This window comes from Oncorhynchus nerka, linkage group LG23 (assembly GCF_034236695.1).
Source record: "Oncorhynchus nerka isolate Pitt River linkage group LG23, Oner_Uvic_2.0, whole genome shotgun sequence".
NCBI classification, from domain to species: domain Eukaryota; kingdom Metazoa; phylum Chordata; class Actinopteri; order Salmoniformes; family Salmonidae; genus Oncorhynchus; species Oncorhynchus nerka.
In genome coordinates this window covers 15,956,311-15,978,740 of record NC_088418.1, presented here as the reverse complement: position 1 = coordinate 15,978,740, position 22,430 = coordinate 15,956,311, and the positions used below count along the sequence as shown (strand labels likewise).

Sequence of the window (22,430 nt, the reverse complement as noted above, 5' to 3'; positions counted from 1 at the left end):
GTATAACCTGGGTGGTTGGCGCCCTGAATGTTGATTGGCTTAAGTATAACTATGGGTGTTTTCTCCCTAAAAGCTGGGCACAGATGTCAAATCAACGTCTATTCAACATCATTTCATTGAAATGACGTGTAAAAAATGTTGATTCAACCAGTGTGTGCCCAGAGGGCTGTTTCTTCTGACTGAATGAGAGTACTTAACTGTAATCGTCCTGGTCTGGGAAACAACTTGAAGACAAGACCTATGATGCGATGCCATTCAAGGCCGCCTACAGCAACATAAACTGATGAAATGTTTTGATGCGTAAATCTAATGATCAAACACCTTGCGGGGGAATTAAAGAGCAATAGCTGACTTCATGTGGAAAATGTACATTGCAGCGCCACCAAAAGGTACACACAGCAAGAATTAACAATAAACAGATTCAAAAATATTACATAGCAACTGTATTTTAGCTTACTCTTATGTGACTCTTATCCGTTTTCAATATGTCAACGTTGTCCGTTTTTGACACATGATACAATGTGACGTGCCCAGGAGCATCGAAGGCCAAATGAAACTGTTGTAAGGTGAAATATTCATCTTAATCTCTGCTCCTCATAAATAGCTCAATCTCAGCAGGCAGGCAGAACCTGCAGACGGTGACCATATGGGCAGCAGCAGCAGCAGCCACAGGCCCGGTCCACACAAGTCATCTCACCACACCGCTCCTACACAGCTCTCCGGTGTTTCCTGATGCATTTCAGACCAACTCATCTGTGATAATCCATTTCAAATCATGTCTTGATGACTATGAGCCACAGTATTGCCTGTTACAACCATTGGGTTCAACTATTCTACCTCAAACAGTCTTACCTTCTGTGCTGTCTGTTCTGGCAGCGCCTGACTTCCAAGCATAATGTGTCTTGGACTGGTACATCTCTGCTCAGTGAACACAGAGAGAGATCTTGTCATTGCTCTGGGGTTGCGTGCCGTGTGGCGGGGCTGTGGTGACATCAAGCAGGCCGTGTGTCACTCCTGTCCTCCCAGGGCTAAGAGCCAGATGCTGTTGAAGGTCTCTCCTTCTATCCTCCCGTCGTTCTCCTTAACCCCCAGTGGAAAGACACCAGGCCGTTGAAAGGAAACATGGCACACCTCTGGGCCCCCCAACATGCTGCAATACTACTAAGCCTTCAGTAGCACCAACTCCTCAGGCGGTAGGCTACCTCTGTCACATTCACGGCCCTATTGTATACTGGCTCATTCATGTAACTGCATGTCTTTTTAAAAATATATTTTTTTTTAATGGTGCTGAAACCACAGAAGTGCTACATTGAGATGATATGGTAGCTATAGAGAGGACAAGGTGAGATCAGTAACTAAAAATGGGCTAGATGAGCTAGTGACGCGACAAAACCTGAGGCTCTTGTCAACAACTATTTTCAGCACTCACGTTATACTGTAAGTCATGTCTTTATTTCATCTGCACATAAATGAAAAATGGGAGTGAGGAGAAAATGCATTGATTCAAAGACTACAAGGTAAAACAACCAGATGTTCATTGGGAATACATTTTATTAGTAATAATATTTATCTGCCAAATATACAGCCATTATTGAATCCATCTACATATAATACATATTAATATAGGTCATTTACAAAAGTAGTAATTAGTCATCAATTTCAATCCGATATGAGAGAAACAGCAGATACGTCATAATTTCCCCTGCATTTCATGTTACTGTATACGTCAGAACTGATCGGCTTTCCCTCAGGACGGACAGACAGCAGAGTCAATGAGGAGGAGAGGATACATGGGGTATTTCCATAGAGAACATTATGACAGCACTGACACTAATGCATATTATTCCAGACCACAGGAAGAAGCATGAAACCCAGGGCTCGTATTTACAAAGTGTCTCAGTAGGAGGGCTGATCTAGGACCAGCCCCCCTGTCCATATGTTATTCATTATGCAAATCTTAGGCAAAACTGATCCAATATCAGCACACTGAGAGTCTTTGTAAATAAGGGTCCAGAACAATAATTACAAGCTGGAAAATAATCTGATTCCACTAATCAAATATTTGATTACTTAGCTACAGTTTGCAAAAAAAAAGAAGGGTTTAAGTGTTTGCAAAACAGAGAAATTGACAACAACATTCTCACTTCCGATTGGCTGAAGTCTAAAGACAAAATCCAGTCTTGCCACATTTCTATCAGGTATTATAGAAAACAACTTACACAACTTTTCCACACAGGGAAAGTCATTGGTTAGTTCACAGCAAAGGAACAGATTTTATACATTGGCTATATGTGTTTTTCAGTGCATTATTGAACAAAACAAAAAAAGAAAGAACAGCAGACTTAAGCAAATACAAAACAAACATTTGTTAACTTCCTGTCCATTAACTATTCAAAAGACACAGGTTTACCCTTAAAATAGAACTGGTGTGTAAACAAGATCACAGATCATTGTAGAACAACTCCTAATTGACTGTACCAAGATGTAATGTACAGTCCTCGTACAGAGTAAAATGCATCACAACCACAACGTCTAAAGGAGCTGCAGAGGATGTCAACTGTAAACAACCATCTCAGAGGTACCTTATTCTGGAACGATTTGCACCACTGTACTTCCATATACACAGACCACTCATAGCACATCTATAAACACGACATTAGCATAAGCCTATATGTTATGTTGAATTTAAAGTGCTTATAGGTTGTTTATGAGTACGTCATGAAGATGAGTTACTGTAATGTGAATCAGTATCTACAATTTAGAGAATTTTGCTAAAACAAACAATGCCCGGGTGCAAAATGCTGAAGCTGGTCGCTTGCTAAGGAGTTGGAACCATAACAAAGACATTATGAGTAAATGTAACAATGTAAAAGCTGCCAGAATGACAAATGTCTGAAATTAACAGTAAAAAGAAACAAGGCAGTGATAACAACTGTGAAATATCTTCAAAAGACTGTAAACATTTCTCATAAAGGTTCTTCCTCTTTACCATTTCAAATATGTACTAAATTGTCAACTTTAGAGTATCATCCCAAATTATTTTGTGTCTTTTGGTATTAGTTTCAAATCAAACACAGAAATGGAGCATTGTCTGCATATCTTTAAAAATATATGCATATCTTTGTTTAAAAAATAAAATCATAGACATTCTATAGCTATCATGGTTAAGAAGAAGCAAATGGAAAACATTTCTCTTCACCCAAAGAAAAAAGACACCATCTTGATAGAGAGATCACACTGTGGAAGCAGGGAACTGAAAACACCACAAAGATCTAATTCACTTCCAGGTCTTCAAGTTTAGGACACTAGCCACACCTTGCCCTCTCTCCGAAAACCACCAGTACTTTGGCATTCTAACATGAATCACTAGATCAACAAACTCAATCTCTCTCTGGTCAGTTTGTTAGTTCATTATCAGAGTAGCGTATTGCATTTCTTTACAATTAAAAAAGACCACGACACAGTGTCAAGTGGGCAGAGGGAGGACAATCCATGTCATCTTAATCTGTCGTGGACAGATGTGGGATGTGACGACTAACGAGGAGCTTTGTTCTGGTACACTGACTTCTCACTTGGACAAATCACCATTTCGCAGGTGCTCGCATCTTTCAAATTGCAGAAGGGAAAGGGACATTTGGCCCATAGACTTGCCTGAAACTTGCAGAGTTTCCTTTTTTTTGTGTGTGTGGGGGGGGGGGGGGGGACCTCACAAGTCACATTATTATCTTTCTCTTAACATCTCCTCCCAGAACCTAAATGACCATCTGATGCAATTATGCAAGATTTTTGTTCTGTTTTTTATTGTTTGTTCTGGGTAACATAATTTAAAAAGTAGCATTGCAAGGACACTGGTTTTAAGAAGAACAGGCAATTTGTCAGCAAAATATACAGAGAACAGCAATGCTAAAAGTACTTAATCTGTACTGTATGAGTATAATAACTTGGATAAAATGTTCATCATTCGGTCAACGTTCTGGGAAAATTTAAGACAAAAGGATGTGAAATCTGAGATCTGAAAAGAAGACTTGAGCAAAATGATATAAAAACATAGAACATATGATCAGCAAGCCAACAAATCAAGGGTACTCTTTAGAGATGATCCTGTGAGTAAAGGTTACAGTCATTTACCTGAGTTAGATACCTGTTAACAGTGGTTAAAAATCAAGAAGCACATACATCGGACAAAGAGTTATGGAGAAATGACTTCATCGATATAGTGCATATAGTGCAGAGAATCACAGGGCGAGGGGAAGAGAGACTGGGGACGCTACAACTCCTCCATTCACAATTAAAACACAGATGGGTACACTTAACCAATGGACAGGCAGAGACACCACTGAAGAGGGAAGGTTATTGGTGGAGGATCTGCTGCAGCACCTCCAGCAAGTGTTTCAGGCCATAGATGTAGCCTTGGTCCTGGCTCTCACTGGGGAAGACGTGGGCAAAGTCAATCATCCTCACCTCCACTTCGCTGGCCCTCTGCTCTGGATGCGGTTCCCCCCGGCCTCCCTCCCCCACCCCAGCCTCTTCCAGTTGGGCTTTGATACCGTTGCCATTGGGTTGTTCTGCTGACACCAGACCTGAGCACTTCCACGTGCTGTTGTCCTCCTGGGGGTTGGGGCCTGTCGTGATGGCTCCGGTGGCATTGCCATGGTGACCCCGGGTGCAGCCCTTCTTGTACATGGCATACATGGTGGACAGGCTGTAGTCAAGCGGCATGGCAACCTGGATGTTGTTGTTGTATTCCAACACTTCTTCATTGGGCTCGCAGCAGGCATCAGTGGCAGACATAGTCTTCTCTGGGGGGCCCCTGAAGACATGGCCCTCAGGGCTGGGAGGGGGCAGGCCCTCGTATACAAACAACAGAGAGCTGGCGTAGAAGGTTAACTGGCTCTGGCCCTCGAACCATCGCAGGATGTTCTGGACCTTCAGGATACTGGCAGCAATGGCATCTTTTCTCAGACTCCTCCCATTAGAGAAGAATTTGGATAAACCTGGGAGAGGAACGGGAAAGGAAATTGTTGTTGTTGTTGAGGAATCCAATGTTAACTGATAAGAAATAGACGATGCCTGAAGCTTTTTCTTAATTGAGAGCAAGTTTAGCTAGTGACTACAACCTACACCAGGTGTCTCCAATTACATTTAACTGTTGGACAATTTTTGAGCGGATGATCGGGGGGGGCAGAGCATGGTTTTAAAATAAATAGTACACTGCACATTGACCGCAAGAATCCCAAACAGATATAGTATTAGACAAAAACAGAATCATTACAAACCTTGATTACACTGGGATACGATCACATATGCCTCCAACTAAGTGTGGGAATACTTGGGAACAGATTTTCTCAATTAAAATCACTGAGCTGATTTCCTGGTGATTTTACAGTCTTATGTCTGACAAGGAAAATGATATGCAGAACTAGTCAAACCTTTGGACACACCTACTCATTCAACGATTTTTCTTTATTTTCTACATTGTAGAATACATCAAAGCTTTGAAATGACATATGGAATCAGGTAGTAACATAAAAAAAACCTGCTAAATCAAAATATATTTGAGATTCTTCAAACCACCCTTTGCCTTGATGACAGCTTTGCACACTTGGCATTCTCTCAACCAGCTTCATGAACTAGTCACCTGGAATGCAATTCAATTAACAGGTGTGCCTTGTTAAAAGTTAATTTGTGGAATTTCTTTCCTTCTTAATGCGTTTGAGCCAATCAGTTGTGTTGTGACATGGTAGGAGTGGTATACAGAAGATAGCCTTATTTGGTAAAAGGCCAAGTCCATATTATGGCAAGAACAGTTCAAATAAGCAAAGAGAAATGACAGGCCATCATTACTTTAAGACATGAAGGTCAGTCAATCTGGAAATTGTCAAGAACTTTGAAAGTTTCTTCAAGTGCAGTCGCAAAAACCATCAAGCGCTATGATAAACTGGCTCTCATGAAGACCGCTACAGGAAAGGAAGACCCAGAGTTACCTCTGCTGCAGAGAGTAAGTTCATTAGTTACCAGCCTCAGAAATTGCAGTCAAAATAAATGCTTCACAAAGTTCAAGTAACAGACACATCCCCTGTTCAGAGGAGAGTGCATGAATCAGGCCGTCATGCTGCAAAGAAACCACAACTACAGGACACCAATCAGAAGAAGAGACTTGCTTGTGCCAAGAAATGCAAGCAATGGACATGAGACCGGTGGAAATCTGTCCTTTGGTCTGATAGTTTATAGTTTCAACCGCTGTGTCTTTGTGAGACGCGGAGTAGGTGAACGGATGGTCGCCACATGTGTGGTTCCCACCGTGAAGCATGAAGGAGGTGTGATGGTGCTTTGCTGGTGACACTGTCTGATTTACTTAGAATTCAAGACACACTTAACCAGCATGGCTACCACAGCATTCTGCAGTGACACACCATCCCATCTGATTTGCACTTAGTGGGACTATCATTTGTTTTTCAACAGGACAATGACCCAACACACCTCCAGGCTGTGTAAGGGCTATTTAACCAAGACAGAGAGAGTGATTGAGTGCTGCATCAGATGACCTGGCATCCACAAATCACCTGACCTCAACCCAAATGATTTGGGATGAGTTGGACGGCAGAGTGAAGGAAAAGCAGCCGACAAGTGCTCAGCATGTGGGAACTCCTTCAAGACTGTTGGAAAAGCATTCCTCGTGAAGCTGGCTGAGAGAATGCCAAGCTGTCATCAAGGCAAAGGGTGGCTACTTTGAAGAATCTAAAATATATATTGATTTGTTTAAAACTATATGCCCCGCGGGCAGCCTATTGATATTAGACAGAAGGATATAATGTGTATTTTGTGACAGGAGTATTATTGTTTTACGAGCTCACCATCTTTGATGGTGTCCTTGAGAAGGCCTCGCCCGTAATGTTGATCATACGAGTGATATTCGTCAGAGTTGACCTTGTACACCTGGAGGGTTAGAAAGACAGAAGAATTAACATTAACCGGAAGAAACAGATGCAGTACATCGGCCTGTTTTCACTAAAAAGCAAAGCTGCACAACTTGGAAAGGAGATGAGTCTCTATATAAACGTTCAACTCAACGTGGCCTCTCCATGATAGAATCACGGGTGGAATATGCCCTCTGCTGGAGAAATTATGTTTAAACACAAACTGCTCAAAACAACACACACATACAGGGGGGCAGGAATTATTGGATCTCTTTAAAAAAAGATGAGCAAAAAAAATACAATGATATTTTTTTTTTTACAAAAACAAATCATTGATGGATTTGCTACATTTGCATATATCTATATTTAAAAAAATATATATATATATATATATTGCATTACTTGTTAAACAAAATCTCTTATTCTGAGCAATTGTATTAGCATCAAATAATTGTAAATGTTTTTGAGCATACTATATAGCTCAGTATTTGTATTTAGTTTTTTTGCTCATCTTTATCAAGGGATCCTATAATTCCAGACCCCACTGTAATGTGACATAATGTACAGTACTGGTTTCTGTGATATTAATAGCAACGCGAGTAGAACTCAGTCTGAGGACACATTAATTCCATGTCCATGCTGAGAGGAGCAGAACTATTTACCAGATGGATTCCTGCCTCTATCACTGCAATCAGGAACATCATTATCAGTAATGAGTCTCATCACCCTGTGGTCACACACTGCAGACAAGCAGATTTTTCCAAGCTCCGAGCCAAAAAGCCTTTGCCCCCCCCCCCTGGGAAAACTACAAACCCTGCTCCTCAGATGCTCCTTGACTACAGAGTATGTCAGTGAATGACTTGTACTGCAGGAGGTATGCATTCTTACAAAGCCTAGGCTATAATTAAGCAATAAGGCCTGGGGGGGGTGTGGTATATGGCCAATATACCATGGCTAAGGGTTGTTCTTAAGGACGACAACAGAGTGCCTGGATACAGTCCTTAGCCGTGGTATATTGGCCATATATCACAAGCCCCCGAGGTGCCTTATTGCCATTATATACTGGTTACCAACATAGTTAGAGCAGTAACAATACATGTTTTGTCATACCCATGGTATACGGTCTGAGATACCATGGCTTTCAGCTAAATCAGCATTCAGGGCTCAAACCACCCAGTTTATAATGGATCTTATTCACTTACTAGTTTAGTTCATTAGGATCCCCATTAGCTACTGCACATGCAGCAGCTACTCTTCCTGGGGTCCACAAAGTACAGAACAGCCATAGACAAGGACAATAAATAATCATTTATCATTTTAACATGAAAAAAGGTCATAAGAGTCATATATTGGAAAGACAGACGACAAAAATACTTTACAGACTGATACATATTCTTATATAGAGTTCAATTTGATCTTTCTGTGAGGAAAAGCCAGAGGAGAGGACGGCATAATGGTGACTGGGATAAAAGGAGAGGTCCTAGTCAACAGATCTGAGATCAGTCAGAAGCTAGCTCCATGCTGTTCTACTGATGGATGGAGGCTTCCTATTACTGACCTCCAGAGGCTAAACACTGAGCACGGCTTAACTGTCTACGAGAATGTATCAGTCTCAAGCTTGAGACTTTTTGAAAAATATGATTAAAATGTTCAATAAAACTGTAGAGCATGTGGCAGTCCAGATGTATTGAAATCCTTGCGAATGGAATTTGATCGTTTAACAAAGTTTAAGAAAATGTATGTTTAGAGTTTAAGAGATGCCAAAGACTGGAAGCTGCTCTATACTTAGTCCACTAAAAACACAACCATCAAATGAAAATCTAATTTTATTGGTCGCGTACACCTATTTTGCAGAGGTTAATCGCAGGTGCAGAGAAATGCTTATGTTCCTAGTTCCAACAGTGTAGCATACATAACAACACACACACAAATAGTCATTTTTGAATGACTACCTCATCTCTGTACCCCACACATTCAGATAATTGTACCCAGTCGAGCAGTGAATTTCAAACAGAATCAACCACAAAGACCAGGGAGATTTTCCAATGCCTCGTAAAGAAGAGCACCTATTGGTAGATGGGTCAAAATAAAATAAGCAGACATTGAATATCCCTTTCAGCATGGTAAAGTTATGATTTACACTTTGTATGGTGTATCAATACACCCAGTCACTGCAAAGATATAGGTGTCCTTCCTAACTCAGTTACCGGAGAGGAAAGAAACCACTCAGCGATTTAACTATGAGGCCAATGATGACTTTAAAACAGAGTTTAAAAGGGATACTTTGGGATGCTAGCAGATACCCATAGACGTCCAATCATTGTGCTAACGCTAGTTAGCATTGGCTCATGAAACTACCTCAAACGTCCTTCATACTAGACAGAGACATAAATGGTATCCACAAGTTCATTTGACTCTGGGGGAGTAGATTAGGGGCCTCATTAACAGGATACTTTGGGATTTTGGCAAACTAACTGTTTTAAAGTCACCATTTGCCTCATGGTTAAGTCCCTGGCAGTTTCCTTCCTCTCCGGCAACTGAGTTAGGAAGAACGCTTGTATCTTTGCAGTGACTGGGTGGGGAAGTACATAAAAGGCCTCATTGCCAAAATCTCCAAGTTGAAAGGAGAAAACTGAGGATGGATCAAAAACATTGTAGTTATTACTCCACAATACTAACCTAATTCACATAGTGAAAAGAAGGAAGCCTGAACAGAATAAAACATATCCAAAACATGTTTGCAACAAGGCACTAAAGTAATACTGCAAACAATGTGGCAAAGCAATTAATTTTGTCCTGAATACAAAGTGTTATGTTTGGGGAAAATCCAATACAACCTATTAGCGAGTACCACTCTCCATATTTTCAAGCAAAGTGGTGACTGCATCATGTTATGGGTACAGTGCCTTGCAAAAGTATTCATCCTCTTTGGCGTTTTTCCTATATTGTTGCATTACAACCTGTAATTTAAAAGGATTTTTATTTGGATTCATTGTAATATACATAAATGATATAGTCCAAATTGGTGAAGTGAAATGCAAAAAAAGAACTTGTTTCAAAAATGCAAAGAAAATTTACAAACAGAAAAGTGGTGAGTGCATACAGTGGGGCAAAGAAGTATTTAGTCAGTCACCAATTGTGCAAGTTCTCCCACTTAAAAAGATGAGAGGCCTGTAATTTTCATCATAGGTACACTTCAACTATGACAGACAAAATGAGAGAAAAAAAATCCAGAAAATTACATTGTAGAATTGTTTATGAATTTATTTGCAAATTATGGTGGAAAATACGTATTTGGTCACCTAAAAAACAAGCAAGATTTCTGGCTCTTACAGACCTGTAACTTCTTCTTTAAGAGGCTCCTCTGTCCTCCACTCGTTACCTGTATTGATGGCACCTGTTTGAACTTGTTATCAGTATAAAAGACACCTGTCCACAACCTCAAACAGTCACACTCCAAACTCCACTATGACCAAGACCAAAGAGCTGTCAAAGGACACCAGAAACAAAATTGTAGACCTGCACCAGGCTGGGAAGACTGAATCTGCAATAGGTAAGCAGCTTGATTTGAAGAAATCAACTGTGGGAGCAATTATTAGGAAATGGAAGACATACAAGACCACTGATAATCTCCCTCGATCTGGGGCTCCACACAAGATCTCACCCCATGGGGTCAAAATGATCCGGTGAGCAAAAATCCCAGAACCACACGGGGGGACCTAGTGAATGACCTGCAGAGAGCTGGGACCAAAGTAACAAAGCCTACCATCAGTAACACACTACGCCGCCAGGGACTCAAATCCTGCAGTGCCAGACGTGTCCCCCTGCTTAAGCCAGTACATGTCCAGGCCCGTCTGAAGTTTGCTAGAGAGCATTTGGATGATACAGAAGAAGATTGGAAGAATGTCATATGGTCAGATCAAACCAAAATATAACTTTTTGGTAAAAACTCAACTCGTTGTATTTGGAGGACAAAGAATGCTGAGTTGCATCCAAAGAACACCATACCTACTGTGAAGCATGGGGGTGGAAACATCATGCTTTGGGGCTGTTTTTCTGCAAAGGGACCAGGACGACTGATCCGTGTAAAGGAAAGAATGAATGGGGCCATGTATCGTGAGATTTTGAGTGAAAACCTCCTTCCATCAGCAAGGGCATTGAAGAGGAAACGTGGCTGGCTCTTTCAGCATGACAATGATCCCAAACACACCGCCCGGGCAACAAAGGAGTGAGAAGCATTTCAAGGTCCTGGAGTGGCCTAGCCAGTCTCCAGATCTCAACCCCATAGAAAATCTTTGGAGGGAGTTGAAAGTCTGTGTTGCCCAGCAACAGCCCCAAAACATCACTGCTCTAGAGGAGATCTGCATGGAGGAATGGGCTAAAATACCAGCAACAGTGTGTGAAAACCTTGTGAAGACTTACAGAAAACATTTGACCTCTGTCATTGCCAACAAAGGGTATATAACAAAGTATTGAGATAAACTTTTGATATTGACCAAATACTTATTTTCCACCATAATTTGCAAATAAATTCATTAAAAATCCTACAATGTGATTTTCTGGATTTTTTTCATTGTCTGTCATAGTTGAAAATACCCACAGGTGGTGAGGGTAGGCAACAACATCTCCTCCCCGCTGATCCTCAACACGGGGGCCCCACAAGGGTGCGTTCTGAGCCCTCTCCTGTACTCCCTGTTCACCCACGACTGCGTGGCCATGCACGCCTCCAACTCAATCATCAAGTTTGCGGACGACACAACAGTGGTAGGCTTGATTACCAACAACGACGAGACGGCCTACAGGGAGGAGGTGAGGGCCCTCGGAGTGTGGTGTCAGGAAAATAACCTCACACTCAACGTCAACAAAACTAAGGAGATGATTGTGGACTTCAGGAAACAGCAGAGGGAACACCCCCCTATCCACATCGATGGATCAGTAGTGGAGAGGGTAGCAAGTTTTAAGTTCCTCGGCATACACATCACAGACAAACTGAATTGGTCCACTCACACTGACAGCGTCGTGAAGAAGGCGCAGCAGCGCCTCTTCAACCTCAGGAGGCTGAAGAAATTCGGCTTGTCACCAAAAGCACTCACAAACTTCTACAGATGCACAATCGAGAGCATCCTGGCGGGCTGTATCACCGCCTGGTACAGCAACTGCTCCGCCCTCAACCGTAAGGCTCTCCAGAGGGTAGTGAGGTCTGCATAACGCATCACCGGGGGCAAACTACCTGCCCTCCAGGACACCTACACCACCCGATGTTACAGGAAGGCCATAAAGATCATCAAGGACATCAACCACCCAAACCACTGCCTGTTCACCCCGCTATCATCCAGAAGGCGAGGTCAGTACAGGTGCATCAAAGCTGGGACCGAGAGACTGAAAAACAGCTTCTATCTCAAGGCCATCAGACTGTTAAACAGCAATCACTAACATTGAGTGGCTGCTGCCAACACACTGTCATTGACACTGACCCAACTCCAGCCACTTTAATAATGGGAATTGATGGGAAATGATGTAAATATATCACTAGCCACTTTAAACAATGCTACCTTATATAATGTTACTTACCCTACACTATTCATCTCATATGCATATGTATATACTGTACTCTAGATCATCGACTGCATTCTTATGTCACTAGCCACTTTAACTATGCCACTTTGTTTACTTTGTCTACATACTCATCTCATATGTATATACTGTACTCGATACCATCTACTGTATGCTGCTCTGTACCATCACTCATTCATATATCCTTATGTACATATTCCTTATCCCCTTACACTGTGTATAAGACAGTAGTTTTGGAATTGTTAGTTAGATTACTTGTTGGTTATCACTGCATTGTCGGAACTAGAAGCACAAGCAATTCGCTACACTCGCATTAACATCTGCTAACCATGTGTATGTGACAAATAAAATTTGATTTGATTTGATTTGAAATATGATGAAAATTACAGGCCTCTCATCTTTTTAAGTAGGAGAACTTGCACAATTGGTGGCTGACTAAATACTTCTTTGCCCCACTGTAGGTAGTTCTGTCGTTTAGATGTTTTTTGTCTATTAAAGGTTCTGTATTATATTATGTGTTGTGTGGACCCCAGGAAGAGTAGCTGCTGTTTTTGAAACAGATAATTGTGATCCTAATAAAATAGCAATAACAAATGCACCTAAATTATCCTTCCAGTCTCTAATTCTACCACTCTGGTTCGGCTGCCCAGGCATGTGTGTCAACACCTTGTAAACACCCTTGGAAGGATTGTCATTGTGTTCCTGCGATTACCATATTAACGGGAAACAACTCGTCTGACATATCTCCCTCTCTAACTTTAAGCATCAGCTGTCAGAGCAGCTTACCGATCACTGTACCTGTACACAGCCAATCTGTAAATAGCACACCCAACTACCTCATCCCCATATTGTAATGATTTCACCTCTATATTGCCTTACCGCCCTAATCTTCTACAATTGCAAACACGACATAGATTGTTCTACTGTGTTATTGATTGTACTGTTTATGTGTAACTCTGGTGTTTTTTTGTCACACTGCTTTGCTTTATCTTGGCCAGGTCACAGTTGTAAATGAGAACTTGTTCTCAACTGGCCTACCTGGTTAAAATAAAATAAAAAACGAAATTGTTCAATACTAATTTAACTGGTTTTGCAACTATACTGAACAAAAGTATAAATGCAACAATTCTGGTGAGTATGCAGGCCATGGAAAATCTGGGACAAATTAATCTTCCAGGAATTGTGTACAGATCCTTGTGACATGGGGCTGTGCATTATCATGCTGAAACATGAGGCGATGGGAGGCGGATGACTGGTACGACAACGGGCCTCAGGATCTCGTCACGGTATCTCTGTGTATTCAAATTGCCATTGATAAAATGCAATTGTGTTTGTTAAGCTTATGCCTACCCATACCATAACCCCACCGCCACCATGTGGCACGATGTTCACAACGTTGACATCAGCAAACCGCTCGCCCACACGACACCATACACGTGGTCTGTGAGGCCGGTTGCACGCACTGCCCAATTCTCTAAAATGACGTTAGAGGTGGCTTATGGTAGAGAAAGTAACATTCAATTCCTCTGGCAACAGCTCGGGTTGACATTCCTGCAGTCAACATGCCAATTGCACACTGTGCATTGTGTTGTATGACAAAAAAAAACTGCACATTTTAGAATGGCCTTTTATCATCCCCAGGACAAGCTGCACCTGCTGGTTAATCAGCTTCTTAATATGACACACCTGTCAGGTGGATGGATTCTCTTGGCAAAGGAGAAATGCTCAATAACAGGGACGTAAACACATTTATGTACAGAATTTGATCGAAATAAACTTTTTGAATCCATCCATTTCTGGGATCTTTTATTGCAGCTCATGAAACATGGGACCAACAATTTACATGTTGCGTTCATTTGTTTGTTTAGTGTCAATGGAGTTGAGCTCTGGCAAAAGCTCTCAGTTTTTCTTTAAACTTAATTTTTCAACCTTGACAGAAATAAACGATTGATATAATGAACACAGTGGAAATCAGAACTAAACAACCCTTCATATAGAAACAACCTCACATTCTGCCCTTACCCTACCGTTACAGTCTTAATGGTTACTAAATGCCAAGTCAACACTGATGATTATCTAATAGGCGGTTACTCTGCAATTGTTGCCCGAAGCTTTATGGGAATCTCAGAACACGGTCATTCAACAGCAAGCAGAAACAGAAAGCTGGAACAGCAATCAGGAACTCCCCAGTGAACTAACAACGTTAAGCTCATGTAATGATTTGCATGATATTGATCAATGGATGCCAGGTTTGTCCTAAGGTAACTTTAATACACTAAAGTAGCTCATCATTAACTAGTAGCCAATGATTTATGATATGATGAAGATACAGAAATGACTTTGTTTAGCTTTCTACCTAGCGCTGTATAATAAACTTCTATATTTGTATGAGCGGTATTCATTCATTTTTGATAGGCTACTTGATGAAGCATATGTTGTTAGCCAGCCCAGCGATGCTTTATGTGCCATTGTCTTGAGAAAATAAACCCTCAATTGTCTGCACATACTTGTGAATAGTTGCATTATTCAGGAGTGTAACTTGGTTTAGATGAGAAATTGCTCACATAGTTGATTAATAGTTTGTTAAAGGATGCTAATGGCTACTGTGATATTTACTGTAAATAGCAAGAATGCAAGAATGCTGAGTTGCCAAGCTGTACTTTAAATTGAAAAGTAGAAATATCTTTACGACATCTCTCCACAGACTCATCAGTCAGAATAAGCCCTAAGGTACTGCCACCCAGGACTCATATAGCCCCTCTCAATAAAATGACATTATCAGTTGGAGAGCCCTTTTCAACCCAGTGGGAGGGACTCATGAGGCTGAAGAGGAAGACTCACCCTCATTCCGAGAAGCAGGAAGCCAATCTCCTCCATGAGAGGGTACTTCTTGATCTGCTGGTCCCGCTTCTCTTGGGAGGCGTAGGGGTCGTAGCTTTTCTGGCCGATCTTGACATCCATAATACAAGGCTTCTGGAACCGCCGAGTCACGTCCTCCAGTTTTAGGTACAACTCTGTGATGTCATCAAAGGGCGCAGAAACATGGCATGAGGCGATAGAGATTTAGAAATATAAAATCAACACATTTAGCCACTAGAATGATAGAAGAGGCGGTGTTTCACCCCTACAGCCATACAATACTTCTAGTAGCAAAGCACTGCCATGATTGTTTACATTTATACACCGGGTGGGTCTAATCCTGAATGCTAAGTGGTTAAAACCGCGTTCCTGCCGGTGTATTTTTTTAACAGAGTGCTGTCCTAGGATCAGTTTCTGCCTTTTAGATCCAAATGACTTATGATTTAATGGGCAGGGAAGACCTGATCCTAGATTAGCACTCCTCCTCAGAGTTCCTTTATGAATAAAGGCCCTGGTACATGTTGAAGTAATGCTGAAATAATGTCCTAGGGACGTTTAATGATTTCTTATGGACCGGTGTTTACCGTTAGGAGATTCAGGCGAGGACCAGGTGCCAAAGTATTTAGGGAGGTGACGCTGGAGGTCCAACAGGCACGGGTCGCCACAGTCCTCAGCGTAGATCTGGAAGAAGCAAATCAGCTCATGTGACGGAACTAATCACCATCTCTATGTGGGAATGTCAGTGTCTTATTTGATTAGGGTGTTGTTTAACCAACATGGCACATGTAGGGGTGGCACCTAGGCTAGCGGTTAGAGCATTTGGCCAGTAACCGAAAGGTCGCTGGTCGAAAACCCGAGCTGACAATGTGAAAAATATACCGGTGTGCCTATGAGCAAGGCACTTAACCCTAATTTACTCCAGCTACAATACTATAGCTGATCCAGTACAACAATAACATTTCACTGCAACTGTCCGCTGTCTGTGAGAATAAAACCTTTTTCTTCATTTATTTTCATTAGAAGTAACGCATAGTAACAATAAAAAACATCATTTTCCTTCCCTTTTATAGTTCACTACCATGAAATGATGGTGGAAGTAGCCAAGTTGAACTACTAATACATGATTCCTCTGTAAGAGAGTGTTTCCAAAGCAACCATTTCATCGTGTGGACATGTAGTCCACTATAACAATAGGGGAGTAAGCGGGTTCCGGTGGAAAGCCCTCATAACCCTCTGGCTAAATGTCGCAGTGGACACGTCGAGACAAACACCTTTCAGAAGCCCTTCAATAAACAGATATCCCACTGGTTTATATGCAGAGAGTGTGCCGACCTTACCCAGTGAGTTAGTAAAGATGTGGACTACATTACTGTGTTGCCTGCTAGGCTTCCTCAATAGCTACTCAGGGAGAATGAAAGATAGAGGGTTTTTTAGGACTATTCACTCACTTTCTATTAACTTATTTAAATCTACACATTAACTTGAACATAACATAAACTGACATGGGAATGTTGTTCCCGAGTACATAACCATTTAGTGGACATTAAAGGGATGACTTCTTGCGGACTTCGTGTAGAAGGGAGAGTCATTTCATAGGGAATACTGTCCTGTAAAAAATAGTTGTACTTTCAGATAACATCACATTTTTCTTTATTTTTTTCCAGCATCAAAGTACGTGGATGGTTACCTTGCTGTAGAACTGCATCTCTCTAGGACCTCTGGGAGGGGGCTGGAGCTGTTTGAGTACTGTGCCATCAGGATGTTGCAATATGCCTGTTGTAACAAAAGTTGTGGGTCATTCTGACACTTAGTAAAGATCTAGTACTGGTTGCCACAAAGGCCTAGTTCGAATAATTCAAAAATACATCCTTCCTCTTCCGACTAAATAATTACTGATCAGACATGCCTATGTGGCTGAGGGGGCCCTAGCTTTCACAACTGTGCAACCATGTTAGATTTGTAGATATTTCAAGAGAGAAAGGAAGGATACATTTCTAAAGAATTCAGACAGGGCTAGGGTTGCAAAGCTACTGGTCATTTACCAATGTTACCACAATCTTCTGTAATTTTGCTTTTTAACAGGCAATCTATGGCAATCTAGGTCATTTATACATAAATCCCTTTTTAAATAAATTCATATTGTCTGAGTTTCCAGTGGATAGGCCATATGGTTCATGAGAAAAAGAGCATAATTCAGGAAAAAAAGCATCTAATCAACAATGGTATTATTTTTGAATGAACTCTGCCACTCTTCCAACTATTGACTTTATTCACAACTGCCACTAGTTTGGTGCCAAAACATTTACAACAAAGACAAATTGACAGTCAAATAAAAAAGATATATGAGGGTTTCCGCAAGAAATATCCTTTTATTAAACATCACTGCTATTCATTAAGTTGATGGTTTATATTTAGGATAATGTTTTACAGTTTTGTCATTCTATTTGTTTATTTTAAAATCATCTTATTTGATGATTTGACATGTGATCAGGCCACACAGAGAGCCAGAGATAATTACAGACACCTGGGATAATCTGAAGTACCCAAAAATGCCACTAGATTTCATCAGATTTGAAAGTTACAAAAATGTATACAGTAATATACACCGTACCTTTGCAAACCCAGACAGGGCCAAACAGCCATTTGGACACCTGTAATACCTAACTGAGAAGTGCAAAGGTTAACTTGTGTTTTACATGAAGTCATAAAACAATGGATCTTATAGAAAAACACCTGAACACCAGTTACCTATAAAGTCTGACACTATACACTCACTGTGTGAGACTGCTCTAATATAAGATAAGAGTTGGAAAAAGAGGTGGACCACACTCCTCTCTGAGATATGTCAGAGTTTGACTGCCTCGGGCGCAGCTTGAATCTTACAACTGAAATTGTGAAATGGTAGGAAATAAACACTCCCAAGTGTCAGCGTTTAATCAACTCAGAGGTCAGCTGTATCAAGAGTCTTATGTGACCTAAATACAAATGTGACACCTATCCCCACCTGAGTGTAGGATTCAACTGAAAGGCTCTTAGCAGAGACAACCAGGATTAAATCCCATTTACACTGGTGCTCTGTCACCGTCTCCCAGGCCAGAAATAATACATTGGTTCTTCCCACTCTTGAGAGTTCAGTTTTAGTTAAGGGAGTCTACTTCAAGCATTGGATTTTATAAAGCCTATTTCATGATTTAGGTTATAGCCACTGGCAATTTGCTTGGTGAGGCTGTAGGCTATAACTAAGTGGACGATCAGAAGTGATGAAGAACCCCCCCGCTGATTCGGTTGCAAAACATTTCTTAAACAGAAGCAAACAAAACGAAAACGGGGAGAGACCTACCTGAATTTGTCCAATAGAAACTAGTTTTAACTGTTTGGCTAATGATTACAACCCTGGATTTCAGTTCCTACATTACAATAGTTAGAGAGCTGATACTACTACATGCATCAACCCAAGTACACAAAAGGCTTCAAGCAGGTGCTCTATTCTGTTATTGACTGACATGATGAAACCTATAACAGTGGCTTCCTTGCTCAGGACTCTTGTCCTGGAGATAAATTATCCCGGAAAGACAGTGTAGTCTACTTCTGTCAGCTTTTCTGAAGTATTGTTATTGAACCAAAGGAGAGCTATTCCACCATGCAGACCAAGATTACACAATGAAACGCCACTCACTAGTGGATAAACATGCACCGTGGCGAAAGGAAAACACATTTGATAAGTCCAGTCACTGACCTACTTTATCAACGCCATACTTATGACCGGCCACCTGATGGGAGAGCGGAACACATCCGTTCAGGTGCGCCGCCTGCGATCCTCCCTGAGCGTTCTTCTCCTTCACCGAGCCGGAGAGACAAGTCCCCAGGTTCACCATGGGTCTATTGATTTCCAGTCTTCCCAAAGCTAAAGATGAGTCCATTATCTGATGTTGAGTTGACATTCACAATTCAATGGCTTTCAATAAAATAAAATAGGTAAATCTTTAATTCACATGTTGATATCAGTTTGGTAATCTGAGCAACCCCCAACACAATTTCGAGCACCGAGGGGTGTCATCGAATTCGTCAAATGGGCTCTCGTTCAGCACTAAGTCTAACCTAGTATTTAAAATGTAACAAGGCTCCAAAAGCACTGCTACAATGAGTTTCATATCTTGGTCGGCAACATTAATACAGTCTGGCCACATCCCACTTCCTCAAGAGAGACGTACACACTGCTCTCCCGAAACTGCTTTGATGACACAAGACCTATATTTGCGCGCAATGTCGAAATGTGGAATTTCCTTTAAACTACTTATAGCGCGACCCGTTTAGATTGCTATTTGGAAAACACATACATTACAAACAAGCCCCGTTGTTTGCTGCTTACATTACACGTCCCACAATGCTAAAAGACAGGCTGCTAATAGTGACATCACATCTGACGTACAGGCTCCTTGACCCGAAATTGTTTATCAATAAAAAAAACAGCATGGGAAACAATATAATGTCGGACACGCTATCGATGTCTTTAAAGAGTTGCAAGGACCTTCACATTCGAACATTATCCAATGTGTGTGGCTGGGCGGCTATTCCATCAAGCAAGCTAACGTTACCTAACAACACTTTCGACACTGCCCCTACTGTCGCAATTATATCTACTTCTGGCAACAGCTACAGCGCAGTGGCTTTTCCATCACTGTCGAAAACATTGCCTATGATCGTCAACTTTCTAGGGTCGTCACTCGTTAACACAGCCACAAAGTCATAAACCCCACCCACTTCTTCAATTTATCTTCTTAAAATCTGATTTAAACACATCTTAACCGTAACCGCACGGATAACCGTATGATTAAACCTAACCTTAAATTAAGACCAAAAAGTACATTATTGTTTTCATACATGTTTATAATATCGCCAATTTTTACTTTGTGGCTGTGCTATCTAGTGTAAACCACTTTCTAGGTAATTTTGACAGTATTGCAACACAAGATCTTGCAACACAAGATTATCAACCGTTTAATCGAGTTTAATGCCTACCGAAGATGCCTGCATTATAGGTAAGTAAGCGAAAGGTAAAACCATGATTCGACTTAATTTAAAGCTGCGAATATTTACTTTTTGTACGACTGACCAAATTCGCATAGAAATGTTTTATAGATCTGTCATTCTCATTGAAAGCAAGCCTAAGAAGCTGTAGATATGTTCTATGTACATTATTTCTATGCTTCCCGCTCTTAAATTTCGTTTTTGCTTCTTATGCTTTTGCATCTTTTACAGCTGAAAACACAATATTTTTGGTTACGGAAATGTTTTTCTTTTTACAGGTTTGGATGATTCTCTAGACATGTATTTGTTTTGTCACATAAACTAAAATTAGGGGAACTATTCGATTTTTAGCAACCAGGAAATTGAGGAGCACTTTCTGCTATTGCATCTTTCATGTTTTCTATTTGCAGGAGGTCTCTATTAGCCCCAGCCCTTGATCATGACTCTCAGAACCATTACACATAAAAGTCATTGGACGAAGGCAAGTAGCAAAGACATGCGACTATATGCTAAATGGCCCTGTTCATAACTGCTGCCATGCTCTAGTGTATTCGCACAAGTAGACAGTGTGAATGAACCCATTCATCACAATTACACACCTTTATTAGGGTTCCCAGACGGCCATATTTCCATGTTACAGTGCTTGTTTACAGAAAACATACGGAAGACAGAGTGGACTACCTGTGCTAATTACACCTGTGTGTAAACGGAAGACAGAGTGGACTACCTGTGCTAATTACACCTGTGTGTAAACGGAAGACAGAGTGGACTACCTGTGCTAATTACACCTGTGTGTAAACGGAAGACAGAGTGGACTACCTGTGCTAATTACACCTGTGTGTAAACGGAAGACAGAGTGGACTACCTGTGCTAATTACACCTGTGTGTAAACGGAAGACAGAGTGGACTACCTGTGCTAATTACACCTGTGTGTAAACGGAAGACAGAGTGGACTACCTGTGCTAATTACACCTGTGTGTAAACGGAAGACAGAGTGGACTACCTGTGCTAATTACACCTGTGTGTAAACGGAAGACAGAGTGGACTACCTGTGCTAATTACACCTGTGTGTAAACGGAAGACAGAGTGGACTACCTGTGCTAATTACACCTGTGTGTAAACGGAAGACAGAGTGGACTACCTGTGCTAATTACACCTGTGTGTAAACGGCCACAAACGTGTGTGTTGCCACTGAAAAATACTGTAGGCTGCAACTTTGTTAAAATTGGTTAGATCAGTGTACAGTAAGTGTGTATTTTCCATTTGTGAAATTATTTAGATGTGATATGAAAGTAGAGGGATCTATGTTTCTAGAACCGTACCGCAATTGAGAATCGATTCCACGTTTAGATGGAGTATTTGGCAGTTTTGTCTTCAGAGCCACTTTGCCCTTTAAACAGAGCATGTAAGGTCCTTGGACTAAGGAGTAATACTGGGCTATATTTGCCCATCACTGTGCACAAAGCAATTTCATTTATCCTATGATTGTCATTTTGAAACACTAATATGGAGTCCTCAAACATCATCCCTTGTTTTCTTTCCAGTGCTCTGATGTCTCATCGTGTAAATAAGACTCAATAACAAATCACACTGTTGTGGGAATTGGGCCTTATCTGTTTGAAAATCACGTTATCATAATTGAGCCTTGTCTTGTAAACATGGTAGGGCGTATGAACAAGTTAATTACATTTGAAGATCATCATCACTTTGGGCACAATTACAGTGATTTCGGAAAGTATTTAGACTCCTTGACTTTTTCCACATTTTGTTACGTTACATCCTGATTCTAAAATGTATTATTATCATTTTTAACTCTGCAATCTCCACACAATACCCCATAATGATAAAAAACAGAAATACCTTATTTACATATGTATTCAGACCCTTTGCTATGAGACTCTAAATTGATCTCAGGAGCATCCTGTTTCCATGGATCATCCTTGAGATGTTTCTACAACTTGGAGTTCACCTGTGGTAAATTCAATTGATTGGACATCATTTGGAAAGGCACACGCCTGTCTATATAAGGTCCGACAGTTGACACTGCATGTC

General features: G+C 41.0%; 1 protein-coding gene across 1 annotated transcript; it reads right to left on the bottom strand.

The window, feature by feature from the left end:
- Positions 1 to 1,533: 1,533 nt before the first annotated feature.
- LOC115106346 (inositol polyphosphate multikinase-like) lies at positions 1,534 to 19,984 on the bottom strand. The gene is made up of 6 exons (XM_029628979.2): positions 19,087 to 19,984; positions 17,038 to 17,123; positions 15,935 to 16,031; positions 15,333 to 15,505; positions 6,855 to 6,936; positions 1,534 to 4,994 (listed from the first exon to the last, which is right to left on the bottom strand). Exons 1-6 carry the CDS (start codon positions 19,289 to 19,291, stop codon positions 4,351 to 4,353), a joined length of 1,287 nt encoding a protein of 428 aa, XP_029484839.1. The 5' UTR covers positions 19,292 to 19,984; the 3' UTR covers positions 1,534 to 4,350.
- Between the last annotated feature and the right edge of the window lie 2,446 nt (positions 19,985 to 22,430).